At 42.5% G+C, this 13,309-nt stretch overlaps 1 protein-coding gene across 3 annotated transcripts in view; it reads left to right on the top strand.

The window, feature by feature from the left end:
* LOC137455198 (spermatogenesis-associated protein 16-like) overlaps window positions 1-12,711 on the top strand; it is a 33,276-nt gene extending 20,565 nt beyond the window's left edge. For all 3 annotated transcript variants that reach the window (XM_068165792.1, XM_068165790.1, XM_068165793.1), the window contains 3 exons: window positions 3,815-3,979; window positions 8,663-8,743; window positions 11,678-12,711. In XM_068165792.1, coding sequence (XP_068021893.1) covers window positions 3,815-3,979; window positions 8,663-8,743; window positions 11,678-11,800 — 369 coding nt within the window. In that variant the 3' untranslated portion in view covers window positions 11,801-12,711. The remainder of the gene's footprint in view (window positions 1-3,814; window positions 3,980-8,662; window positions 8,744-11,677) is intronic.
* Window positions 12,712-13,309: the final 598 nt, after the last annotated feature.

The following is a 13,309-nucleotide window of genomic DNA, read 5'->3' as shown; positions in this document are numbered from 1 at the left end:
CCTCTTGAATTCTGCTGTAGTTCATGTAATTCTCACCATGTGCTTCAGCTCCCTGCAGAATTTTTCTCCTGCCAGCAGCAGTTCTTTACTTTCTCTTTCTGCATTTTTCACTGTCACTGAAACGCCACCTCCGACAATGTTCAGCCTCCTCTAATCCCTTCCAAAAAAGTCTGCTGTGGGTTATTGATTTATTGACTTCCACCCTACTATAAACTTAAACAGCATTGCTCTGTCCACAGAGTGCACGTTGGCACAGATGCCCAATTTGCTTCCCATAGCTACGTAGCATGCCCTCATATTTTTCTGGACAGTCAAGCAGAGAAACAATTGTTTTCTTTTTGCCTTTACTTTCTTCATGGTTGGAGAAGCCCCCAACAGACACAGGGTGATGAGAGAGGATTTTTCCCTGCTTTCTTAGCTGATAACTCAATATACTCATTTCTTAGTGCTTGCACTGAAAGGTTTGGGGCTGATTTCAAGAACAGCGAAGAAAAACCTTTTGCTGCACCTAAAATGTTGTGAGCCTATTTCATGTTGATCAGAGCTCTCTTTCTCTTTCAGTAACTGATTGCTTCTTCTTTTAATGCACACAGCTCTACCTGGGGACACAGCTCTCTGGCTTTCAAACACTGATGATCAGGTGGAGATGGGGCTCCATTTTGTTCCTTGCTTTAGTGCCATGCTAACTAGACTGTGTCAGACATACAATTTCACGTATCAGAGATCACAGAAATCCTTTTTTCCTGCTGATGTCTCCTACTAATACTAAGTCAGGTCCTCAGAAAAGGACTCTTCAAGTGATAAAACTAGTTTGTAAGAAGGTTGTCCCAGTCTCCCTTCTTAGAGGTGGCTCAACAGTAATTCATGAGAAGGGAGGCTTGGCAGGCCTCTCCTGGCCCCTCAAGTCAAGTAACATGTTATTATCCACCTTTGTGTCACCCAATATCCTAGTCATAAATGGAGTAAAGTCCATCTAAGAACTAGTTGGGCTTTCTGCCTGCTCTCAGTTTGGTGAAACACACTGTAGACCTTCAGCCTGAATTGTAAGAAGCTTAATTGCCAGCCTACTCTTATTCCTACCTATTTGTACACAATGGCCCTTCTGTTAGCATTGTCTTTTATCTCTTTTTCCCTTTTCAGTTGCTTGCTCTCTTTGGACTTGAGCCCTGCATTATGTTTATTGAGGAGAATAATATGCTCTTGGCATTTTCATTCATAGACTAATCAAACAACACTTCTCCCAAAGAGGTATCTCCTACCGTGCTGGCTTCTCTGCTCCATGATGCTTGGGTTTAAATTAACCTCTCCAAACACAGCTGACTGGAGCTATCAGCAATACTCCAGAGAACTGCTGACCAGAGGTCTTTTTCCTGTGCAGTGCCTGATTCTCTCCTTTAGCTGATGGAAACACCAGTTCATTGGCTCAGCTCTTTCTCTTTTGGTTATTTTCATGTCTGGAACTCCCAGATTCTAGCTTCATTTCTGCCATCAGTCTCTAGTGCATGGTCTTTCATTTCATACCATTTTACCATTCTAGTAGATATTATATTCATTAACTGTACCATGAGTATTTGTAGTTTCTCTAGAGTTTAGTTTTCTTCTATTATATATATATAAAAGAGGAACAGCATTGTTATTGAATCCTTAGACTTGATACAAGAGCTATGTTGATAGTCATTTTGGTAACCCTTGATCCTTGCCTAGTACAAATTTCTGCACAGTCCAGTGCCAGTGGCATCCTGGCCTGCATCAGAAATAGTGTGGCCAGCAGGAGCAGGGAAGTCAATCTGCACCTGTACTCAGCATGGGTTAGGCCACACCTTGAGTCCTGTGTCCAGTTCTGGCCTCCTCATTTTAAGAAGGACACTGAGACACTTGAAGGTGTCCAGAGAAGGGCAACGAGGCTGGGAAGAGGCCTTGAACACAAGCCCTGTGAGGAGAGGCTGAGGGAGCTGGGGTTGTTTAGCCTGGAGAAGAGGAGGCTCAGGGGAGACCTTCTTGTTCTCTACAACTACCTGAAGGGAGGTTGTAGCCAGCAGGGGCTTGATCTCTTCTCCCAGGCAGTCAGCACCAGAATTAAGAGGACACAGTCTCAAGCTGTGCCAGGGGAAGTTTAAGCTCGAGGTGAGGAGAAAGTTCTTGACAGAAAGAGTAATTGGCCATGGGAATGTGCCTGCATAAAATGGAATGGAATGGAATGGAATGGAATGGAATGGAATGGAATAGAATAGAATAGAATAGAATAGAATAGAATAGAATAGAATAGAATAGAATAGAATAGAATAGAATAGAATAGAATAGAATAGAATAGAATAGAATGGAATGGAATGGAATGGAATGGAATGGAATGGAATGGAATGGAATGGAATGGAATAGAATTAACCAGGTTGGAAGAGACCTTTGAGATCATCAAGTCCAACCTACCATCCAACACCATCTAATCAACTAAACCATGGCACCAAGCACCACATCAAGTCTCTTCCTAAACACCTCCAGTGATGCTGACTCCACCACCTAAAGCAAATAAAAGGTAAGGATTTAACAAAAGAGATGGAGCAGAGCAGCCTTTTTCAAAGCCTGACATTTTGCTCAGCTGTTCTATTCAAGTAACAACTGGAAAAAAATCCCATGGCTTCCCTCCCACCCTTTCCCCCTTTTAGATCAACCTCAGTTAACAATTAATTCAATATAATAGTAAAGAGTTCAATAGGAAAACCAAATGAGCAGCTTCCCAAAAGTAATTGCTGATTTGGCTGCGGTCCTACTCCTTTTATGGCTGTTCTTCAGTAGATCACTGATTAAAGATAAATAAGTATCAGTGAAAATAATAGTTGTCTGCCTGAACACAGTTTACATCTGCAGAGAGGCAAATCTAGCAGGTTCCTGATCTGTTAACTTCCTAGACATAACCACAATTTCTATGTCTAGATCACTACAGCAATAGTATGTAAAGGGATTCAAATGCTCTCATGCTTATCTATGCTAATAGTGAAGGCATGGCTTTGCATATATATTTTAGTATGATGTATCAAATAATCAATTGGCTGAAGACAAGAGAAACTGGGACAGTAGTAAAGAGGAATCATGTAAGGTCCAGCAAAGCAAGGTAGCCAAATGCTGTCAGTGTGAGTGTTGGCACCGCAGTGGTAGGTAGATGAAGAGGAGAAATATTCTAGAAGAAAGGAGAGGCAGGGGGAAGGGGAGGTACACTCTGGCAGTTAGAAGATGCACAGAGAAGCAAGTTGCTTCTACAATCATGTCTGCAGGCACTTGGCTGAGTCTCTCTGTTCACATGCTTCAAATTTGCCATGTGCCTAGCTGTCTCTGTGGATCAGAGACCACCTCTGCAGATTTTAGTCCCCTGAGGTTATGTATTGGAACACTATGGATTTGCCTAGTCTGCAAACAAACCATGAGCTGACACACTGCACTGTCTCCTCAGCCTCTTGGCTGAAACTTTCAAAGCAATCCATAAAAGTCAGGTAATATTGAACAGAGGGGATTATGGAAAAGCCATTTCCAACTGAAACAATTGCATTCCTGTTTGTTCTCTCCTGTCTCCCCTTCACATCTATTATGACTATGTATTTATTTTTCTGGTGCTGCTAGAGAGATTGTGGCGAGAAAGTATTTTTGTTTTCCCCCTCTAGAAATTGTCAGCAGCTTTATCTTAAAGGTGCTGAATGCCATATTGTGTGTAGTATTACCAGCACAAATATATGTGTGATGATAAGCCTCAAGGCATTAGGGACTCAAGGGATGATTGTGTTTTCCATGACTCTCTTCTAACTGACTTGCGTTTGTGACCAAACAGGACAAGCGCTGCCCATGCTCACGGGCAGTAGAGAAGCTGCAGCAGGCCAGCCTCTTTGGCCGCATGCAGCACCTCGAGGAACAGGCCCAGCTGCTTGAGCAAGTGATGGCTGAGGCAGCCACCATCCCCTACCTGCAGGACCTCAGTCAGGAGGATACCCAACTGGTAAGTATTGATTTCTTCACCCTGGTTTTGGCTTTCGGAGGCAGGGAGCCAGGGAAGGGATGGGGCAGAACACTGGGCTGCAGTTTGCTCTGGAAGTCATTTTTCCAATGTGCAGACCTGAAGTAGTTTTAAAATCCTCCTGCAGTGCCTTGTCAGAGGAGGTGCTAATCACCTGCAAGGATGATTTGTATAGAACCAGCATGACTCACCTGTAGGCACATTTTTAAAACCTCTTCTTTTCCCCCAAACGTCCCCAAGTCAGTCTGTAAGAATGATTGCAATTATTCAGATCATGCTACTTTAGGATAGCTAACATCAGAAGCCACCTGCAGCAAACAGGCCAAATCTAGACAAAGCTGAGGAGAGGAGGGGAAGGAGAGGAAAGCTTTTCTTTCCTGGCTCTGTCTACAACATACTCCCTGTCTCTGAATAAACCCATCTACCTGCTATGCCTCTGTTTTCCCTTTGTAAAGCAAAGGCAATGATGCTAGCAGGGCTGTTGCAAGACTGAAGTCATTAATAGCTTGACAGTTACCAATAAGCTGCAATCAGAAAGTCCTGTATGGCTCTTCTTCCACCAGGCTGCTGGGTTTTCAGCTGGGGCAGGGAGGGAGGAAGCTCACATACATGCAAATTCGAAGCATTCCAGACAGAAAGAAAAGTCCCTCGGCAGTCCCTGCATTTAAATGCAGTCCAATTGGTGTGATCCAACTTCAGCTCACCCAAAACTCTTGGTTTGCCTCAAGCTGGTCCCTTGACATTTGTTTGCAGTCCTGCAAAGCTCCTAAGCTCTGCAGAACGAAAGCTTCACAGCAGCTTGCTTTAGCGGCCTGCAACTGCAGGAGGTGGTTGCCAGACTTTGAAGTCAGGGCTCGAGATAAGGGGAAATGACACTGCAGAGAAACTGTGTTATTAAAAGACATTCTCCTTTTGATGCACATTTTCTAGTATTAAACTTCAGCAGGTCTACATTTCAAGGCTGGCTAAAGGGTCTGGAGTTACTGGTCCATATTTCAGTGGTAGGTTTTTCTCCAGGGTACAATAGTTTCAGTACATCACACATAAGGCACAAGGCTATGACACCGCTGCCTGTATCTTGTCATGTAGTAATCATAAGCCTGACCTCCCTGGAAAGACTTTTTGGAGGCTCTAGGCCACCCAAGACAAAGGTCTTCAGTCTCTTAAGGGTAGGACTGGGCAGAACAAGGGTCTGTGCTGGGAGGCTTAAGTGACAGATTGTAAATCTTTCAACAAAACACATAGGTATTGTTTACTGAGCCCAAGATAGAAAATGGCTTTTAAAAGAATAAATGCAAACAATCTCCACCAGTTACCCCACCCAGAGCATCAAAAGGTATTAATTCAGCATGCATTTCTTTGTCTTAGTCCTGTCATCCTCTTCTGAAACACCTCTTTAGTCTCTGTGTGCAATGGAGGCTCAGGTTCTTTGGTAGCTGGAATATTTTAGGAACTTCAGGAATCAGAGGGTTAAGGCACATGACTGCAATCAAGAACTTGCAGAGGGACTTCACCAGGGAGTGATTAATGGGCTTTACCTTTCCCAGTGGCACCAGCCTGCACGGCACAGGCTGCTCTTAATGCCAGCAGGGACTCTGTCCCTACCACATTACAACTGCAGCAAGCACAAAACATTGCTGCTTGTTGGATCTACACACCCAAACCATCCAGGGAGCAAGTGAAAGGTTCTCACTTGTTCAGCCTACCTGTTACTCTCCTCGTTTAAGTGGGGTCTAGGCAGGATGAAACATTTGCAGCACTGGGATACACTGATGGGATTCCCTGTGTCTCAAAGGATGCCACAGAGGCAGCCCCACCATCTCCATAAGGTCAGAATCACAACACCCATGCTTACTCCATGAGCAGCATTTCTAAGAGATAGCTAAATCCTTCCATGAAGCAAGCGGAGGTGGCCAAATTCTAATCTCACTTGTGCTAATAAACATTTAAAGTAATTCCTCTGAGGTGATTCTGACTTTACATTGGTAAAACAGAGATCAGACTTTATGACCAAGCAAGGCACTTAAATTGTGTGAGCTAGAAAATGCTAAAGAAGCCAAATGTTTATTATCACCTACAGCATAAGCTGTATAAAGTTTAAAACCCACTGAATTTAGAGTGGTGCAATCCTCCCTGATACAGCAAGGATCCCAAAGGCATTGCAGTTATAAACTCTGCTGGACTAGATAGAGTCCTAATCTATGGCACAGAAAACTGAGGCCTTTAAAAATCAGTATTTATTCACAAAGCCTGGGGAAGTAAAGATTTCAGTTAGCTTGAACAATTGGATTTAAGTGGGGGGAAAACCCTGCAGAAAAATCTTTCCCAGGTTTACGCTTTCGATACCAACATACTCGCACATGGTAAATCCAGAGGAAAGCTTGTTAAGAAAGCAGAAATCTTTCTCACTTTCAAATCAAATGAGGACAAGATCTATTTTTTTTCAAGGCAGTGTTTCTCCTTGGAGGGGATTTTCCAACAAAGGTCAGCTTTGAGAGAATTACTGTGCTTTGCCAGCTGCCCGCTCTTGTAGCGTTCACGTTTTGGCTGCCAACAGAGCTGGCGAAAAAATTTGGGTGATTCCAATTAAAACCAGAGCAAAGGTTGGGCACTTTTCACTGGCATGTATCCATATCAGTGAAACTTCAAATGGAAAGGTCTTTTTTTTCTTTAGCTTCTTGGCCAAAGCTGTGAAACCTCCAGCCTGAATGGGCTGTGGGAGCAGCCCCTTTGGGGGTGACATATTCATGTCCTGCTCCCTGCTGCGGTGGGTGTTGTGCCAGCAGATCTTCAGACAGAATCACTCCAAGGAAAGCAATGGAGAAATCCTCTCCTTCCCCTGACCAGTTCCTCCTCTGCCTGGTTTGACACAGAATCTGTGCTTTGCCTGTTCTGCCCTTAATACCCTTAATCTCTGGGCTGTGTCTGTTCTGGATTCATAGATGGAGATTATCTGTCAGAAAAGTGTTGCGATGGAAAATTTCTGACAAATCTGTCTTGACTCCTTTTGCACTAAAGTCAGAGGCAGAAATCTGCAGGTTTGGTTTTTTATGAATACTGATTCATGACTTAAAAAAAAAAAGGTTTTTATCAATTAGGAATAGAATAGAATAGAATAGAATAGAATAGAATAGAATAGAATAGAATAGAATAGAATAGAATAGAATAGAATAGAATAGACCAGACCAGGTTGAAATAGATCTTTGAGACCATCGAGTCCAACCTATCATCCAACACTATCTAATCAACTAAACCATGGCAACAAGCACCCCATCCAGTCTCTTCCTAAACACCTCCAGTGCTGGTGACTCCACCACCTCCCTGGGCAGCCCATTCCAATGGCAAATCACTCTTTCTATGAAGAACTTCTTCCTAACATCCAGCCAATAAGATTCAGTTTACTGGCTGCACAAGCACAGAAAGCAGGCTGGCACCAACCACAGCAGATTGATTTAGAGATTCCAAAGAAGACTCCTGCATCCTTTATCTAGTGCTGGGACACATAGAATTTGAGCTTCAAAAACCTAAATGCAAAGGTAACCTCAAGGAAATACAGATCTGCTCCGTGAAGCTCAAGGCAGTGGTTTTGCATCTTGCACAGATGAGTGCATTTGTCACTTTAGGGACTCATCTTAGACTGCTGCCCATCTAGGGACAGCAAGAAGAGACAATTTCTCTATCAATGCTTTTGCTTATACTGTCCAATTACTTGTAATGAGTAACAAATTCGGGAAGAGATTCCAAAACTATCATCTGGGTTCACTTTAACCAGCTAAATGTTTTGGAATAGACCTTCTGGAGCACAGCTACAGGGATTAAAGACAAGTTTCTCCTAGTTAGTTCTTAAAACCCTGAGACTGATGGCTGCTTGCAGGAGGATATGCTGGACCTGACCCTTGGCTTTCTGATAGTGAATTAAGAGCAACTGAAACATTTTCAAGTGTTTGGGAAGGGTGCAGGGTGAGGCAATGCTATGACTGACTTGGAAGGGTACTGGAGTGAGGAAATGGTACAGATGACCTGAATTTTAGCCTTCCTTCTAACACTGAGGACTGATTAGCAAGGATTTTCCTACAGCTTCTTTTTGCAGTTTACACTAGAAATAGGCAGCCTTGTTTTTATGCTCTGCTTTGCTGCATTATGGGGAAAAGGGATGGTTTGCCAAAGGAAAGGGATAGTAAAAGCAGGCAAAATGAGCTAGATACTTCCAGCTACGGTCAAAGCATCTCAGCTTTAGTGTTGTCCTCTTGTGAGGTTTTACATGCTGCTTTAAATTATGATACATTAGCCTTGGGAGAAAATACTGAAAAGCATTCCTGTACAACACAGAATATCCCAGACAGCTAAAGAATGAAATATGGACCCTTTGTTCTTTACAAGCCAAGCCTTCCTTTCCAAAGTATAAACATTTACTGCATTAAAAACATATAGGCTGAAATACAGAATTTCCAGAGGATTTTTCCCCCCATTGTTAAGTATTTTCTCTCCACAATAACACAGAGTCATGGCTGAAGCAAAGATGAGGTGGCAGTGCTCATTGTGTAACAGATGAGTAATAAAATCATCAGCGTAAAAATGATTTTTTAATGAGGTTTTAATCTGTGTATTTAGAGAAGTTATTTGGGTGTGAATTCCACAGTGATCATTTTTATCTTGGTACCGCAGCTGGAGTTGCTGATGGCAGAGGCCACGGACACCCTCAGAGGCAACACTGATAACCAACGTGTGTGGAAGGAAATTCAGAAGGTAACAACTTGCAGCAAAGGGTAGAAGAGTATATTGTTCCTTGGGGAGTAAATGTCCCCCTGAGTCATATCTGTTCAAAAGGTAGAAAAGAAAGCAGGTGCCATTTGAAAGCTGACTGTGTGCCTCCAACTCTGTTAGAGCTCAGGCACTAGCCACAGATAGATACTTACTATTTGCTTTAGCATCTAGGGTTGATCTTTGTTCATATTAATAGTCTCCTGTGGTTATCTAATACAACAAATATCCCCAGCCTCAAAGGCTGAATTTGTGGTTGATAATCATATTTCTCTTCCATCTTTATCATAGGGGGTAGTGTGCTAATTGCAGGGAGAGGGGGAGCTGTTAGGGAATAAAATTCAATCCAACAAGTGAAGTCTCTTAGTAGAGCTCAGATGAGGCTTTGGTGCTGAGAGAGGTAAAAGACATGCCAATGCCTTTCTGGAGTCTCTGCACAGCAGCTGGGCAATTGACTTCTTAAAGGATTTGTGAAGCATAGGGCATCTTGTTTTGGTTCTCTCTGCTGATGAATCTGGCTCGACCTAATGAAGAGTGGGGCAGGCTGGGATGCAATAGCAGTGTTAGGTTTGGACAAAGTCTTCCAAACCAGAATGAATCACAGCTCTGGGCATTCACACCACCAACATTCAGCTACTGGAGAGGAAAGGGGTAGCAACGCATCCCCAGCAAGGGATAATGGTACTAATGGTCCAAGGCCTTGGCCTTACCCTGTGTCTTATGGCTCCATCAGATCCAGAATGACACACACTCACTCTGAGTTGTGGCTGCAGTGGGAGGCTGGAGAATAGAAAGGGCTTGAGTTCTTGCACTGGTGGGACTTGAAATTGTCCCTCTTTGGGATTTCGGTTTGACAGAGAGATACTGAAAACCCAAATCCCAGCTGCACTAAGTCAGTGTAACTAGGATGGGTATGTCTGACAGAAGTCACAGAGGTTGAGGGTCAAGGTGCTTTCAGAGTCCCTGTTTCCAAGTTATTTGAATGAAATTTCCAGAAGGCATCTCCTCTGAGAGAAAGTCTGAGCAGGTGTCTTGCCTCAGCTAGCTGTGAGATCAGTGGCTCTTAATAAAGTTTGCCAAGTACAGGATGTACAGAAAGTAACCAAAACCTAAGTGCACAAAATTATAGACAAAAGAGCATTTCAGCTCTTTCAAATGCTCATGAGGGAAGGGCAGGATAAATATTCACACCTCTTTTACATTGCCCAGGACAGTCTCTAAATCTCTCACACCTGCCTACAGATCGTATGAGAATCTTTTGCAACACAAACACTACATATGATATGAATGATAGATATTTATACAATTACCTAAATATTTCCTGCCAGATAGAGCAAACATTGATAACCAGATAAATGCAAAAAGCTCCCCCCAGTTTCAACAGTGGCTAATATTTCATTGTAAATTCAGTAGAACAAAGTATTTTCCTTTGGTGTATTTGCATGGATTCATTTCTCTAGATACTTTCAATGTAGTCTTGATAGATATCAAGACTAATAGCATTTAAAAATGGACAGAATCTCTTCATAATTAAATAGTTGGGACTAAAAGTTACTGAAATGCATTGAAATCTACACTCTTCTGTTGCACAATTTGGGGCTTCAAAATTTGTTGGCATTCTGAACATAGTTTTGCCTTTCAGACAACCATTTGAGCTGAGGCATCCTGTTCCCAACAGCACTCCCTTTTGTTTCATAATAGAATTGTAGTCTTATTATTATTGTATTAGAACAAAGAAATGAAAACCATCATCAAATATTTCTTTTGTACTTCACATTTTTCCCCCAACATTTAATTTCAGCACAGTCAGCATGTTCTTAGGAACAAAGGCTGACAATAGAACAAATAGAGACAATAGGAACAAATAGGAACAAATAGGAACAAATAGAGAAGACAGGAAAACACTCAGGGAGTTTTGGGGTTTCTCTGTTGGGTTTCTTGTTGGTTCGCATTGTAGGTTTTGGTGGTTTTTAATCAGCTGTAATTAAGAATGTCACACTGGGTTCAAGAGCTCTAACACAGTACTAAAGAGGATTAAATCTGCTGATTCAAAACTGATGTGGTGTGGATTACCACATGTCCCTTGTGCTAGAACCATGTGGGTAAATTCAGGATTTCACAGTTTGCTCGGCACAGAATGCTGATTGTAGGAGCCCTCAAAGAACCATCACCCAGGCCTAGCTGCAAGGTGGTTCTTTGTAATTTTGCTATTGAATTAATTTACATATATTGGAAAGCAAAACAAAAAAGACCATAAAGGAGTTTATACAACCAGCTGTAAATGAAGAACTCCAGAAAGCTGACAGCTACACTACCACCAATGGAGTTTGGCTTTTGCTGCTGAGTAGTACTGTGCTGGCTGCTACAACAGTTACTTGATGTAAATGACTTTGTAATGTCTTGTAAAGTCATCCAGGCCCATGCCACAGCCACTGGGAACTGCTCTTGTTCTCAGAGCATGCAGGCTTCAAAAGTTGCTGTGTTTTGGTGTGCTCTCTTGTATCGATCTTGGCTATTCCTGAATTACTAGAAGGACACTGGTTCCTAATTTGTTCTCTTTCTGGGGCTGCGATGCAGATACGTGCTTCATGAATGCCTGGAGCCGTTGTGGAAAAGGAAAGCAAAGGATGGGAAAGGAACAGGAATTTTCTGGAACAGGGGTGGAAGTCTCATGTGTAACATCTAACGTGTAATGAAGTCAGAAAAGTGCAGGTGCAAAAGGAAAATAGTGTTAGTGGCCCTGATTCAGGCAGACTGAGAGTGAAGGAAACAAGAGCAACCAGATAGAAATGCAAATGTCCATCCAGGACAGCTTATTTTTAGTCCCAGTTAGTTTGGAAAGAAATTAATTGCCAAAATGTTTGAAGCTTCACTAGAGAGAAGGGATGAGCTTCTGACACCACTTCTTTCTAACTGCAGATTGGAGTCATTGAAGGCTACTTACATGAAGTAGAAGACAATTACATCAAAAACAAAGCCAGGACAGAAAGAAGAAAGAAGAGTCAACGTGTACAGCAAACTCAAGAGACCTGGAAATATTAAGAAAAAACCCTTCCCACTTTAGGTTCCCCCCTCCCCATAGGATATAGTTAGGATATTTGTATAGAGTTATTAAGATGATTCCCACCATAGGTAGTAGGTAGATAGGTTAAGAAGAAACCCCTTCCCACTTTAGGTTCCCCCCCCCGATAGGATATATTTAGGAAGTTAGTATAGAGTTATTAAGAGGATTCCCACCATAGGTATTAGGTAGATAGGTTAAGAAAAAAACCCTTCCCACTTTAGGTTCCCCCCCCCCCCGCCTCCTCCCCTTAGGATATAGTTAGGAAGTTACTTTGCTTGTCATTAGTTTGAACTGGTTGGAATAAATGTTTTTGTAAGGTTTATTTGTCTTGTTTCTTTAACTAGGAACACCCTGGCAGGAAGGGTCTTTATTTTCTGCTCTGAGAATATTCTGCATCCAAACTCTACAAAATCCCCTTGGCTTGATTATTGCCCAAGAACAGGGATCCATCCATCCTCTGTAAGGAGGAATTCAGCCTCACAGTGCCTTCTGTCCAGCTTCATGCCTTACACTTCGGCTACTGGTGCAACCTAGAGGTACAAAGTGGCATCCTGCACCTTATGGCTGTGGTAACGACAAGTCTGAGAAACATGATGCTATGACAAAAGAGAGAGAAAGGAGAAAGGAGCCCAACTGCTGCTCCATGGTTAAGATTTTGAAGTCCTTCACTCTCATCTGCTCCCTATGATTTTTTCCCTCTACTAGCTAGTCATGGGGGGAGGAAAGAGCCCTAGGGGGGTTTGGGTGTACCCCCAGGTGGGGATGGGATGTTCTTGGGCATGTTCTGGGATTTCTCTCTTTGTCACAGTGCTTGTGGTTCTCTGTAAAGCTTTCATTGGTGTTTGTTTTTAAATTGTTTTTCTAATTAAACTTTCCATCACTTTTGCAATCCCTTTGTCTGAGTCGTTGTTTCTGCCCTGTGGTGGGGAGGGGGTTTGCCCCAACCCATTACAGTTTACTTTGCAGGAAGATAACTTCACCCCATAAAACCAGCATTTAGCTCATTCCCTTTCCTCACTCAAGGGTGACTTTAAAACAAAAAAGGGAAAGGAAAAATTCATCCCCCAGACCTAAGATTTCATTCAAAAAATCCAAGACCCCAAAGGTATTTAGCCCCTTAATTCCCATTATTGATCATAGATAGGAGTCTAAATCCTACAGATTTTATGCAGTTAGAGACCATTTTCCTAGCCTCTCACAAAAGACTTTTGACAACTAAGAGCGAGCTGGCAAAAGCTTTGATGGTCCTTTGTTCATTGTTAACAGAAGAAGTATAAAGAAATCTTTCTCAGAATACCTGAGCTGCTCTGAGCTCCTGAAACATATGGGACAGGAAAGCAAAGAATTATTGCCCTTTGGAGACAGCATTATTTTGCTATGGAGTTGGTTTTGTCAGATGAAGTTTCATGACACATAGTGGCAATCATCCATCTTTGATGAGCAGACACACACTAAATCAGACAGACTGCTCCCCACGGATCATCGAG

The sequence above is a fragment of the Melanerpes formicivorus genome, unplaced genomic scaffold, assembly GCF_026170545.1.
Source record: "Melanerpes formicivorus ecotype bairdi unplaced genomic scaffold, bMelFor1.0.p_v2 SCAF_93, whole genome shotgun sequence".
Classification (NCBI taxonomy): domain Eukaryota; kingdom Metazoa; phylum Chordata; class Aves; order Piciformes; family Picidae; genus Melanerpes; species Melanerpes formicivorus.
This window is presented reverse-complemented; position numbering and strand designations above follow the sequence as displayed.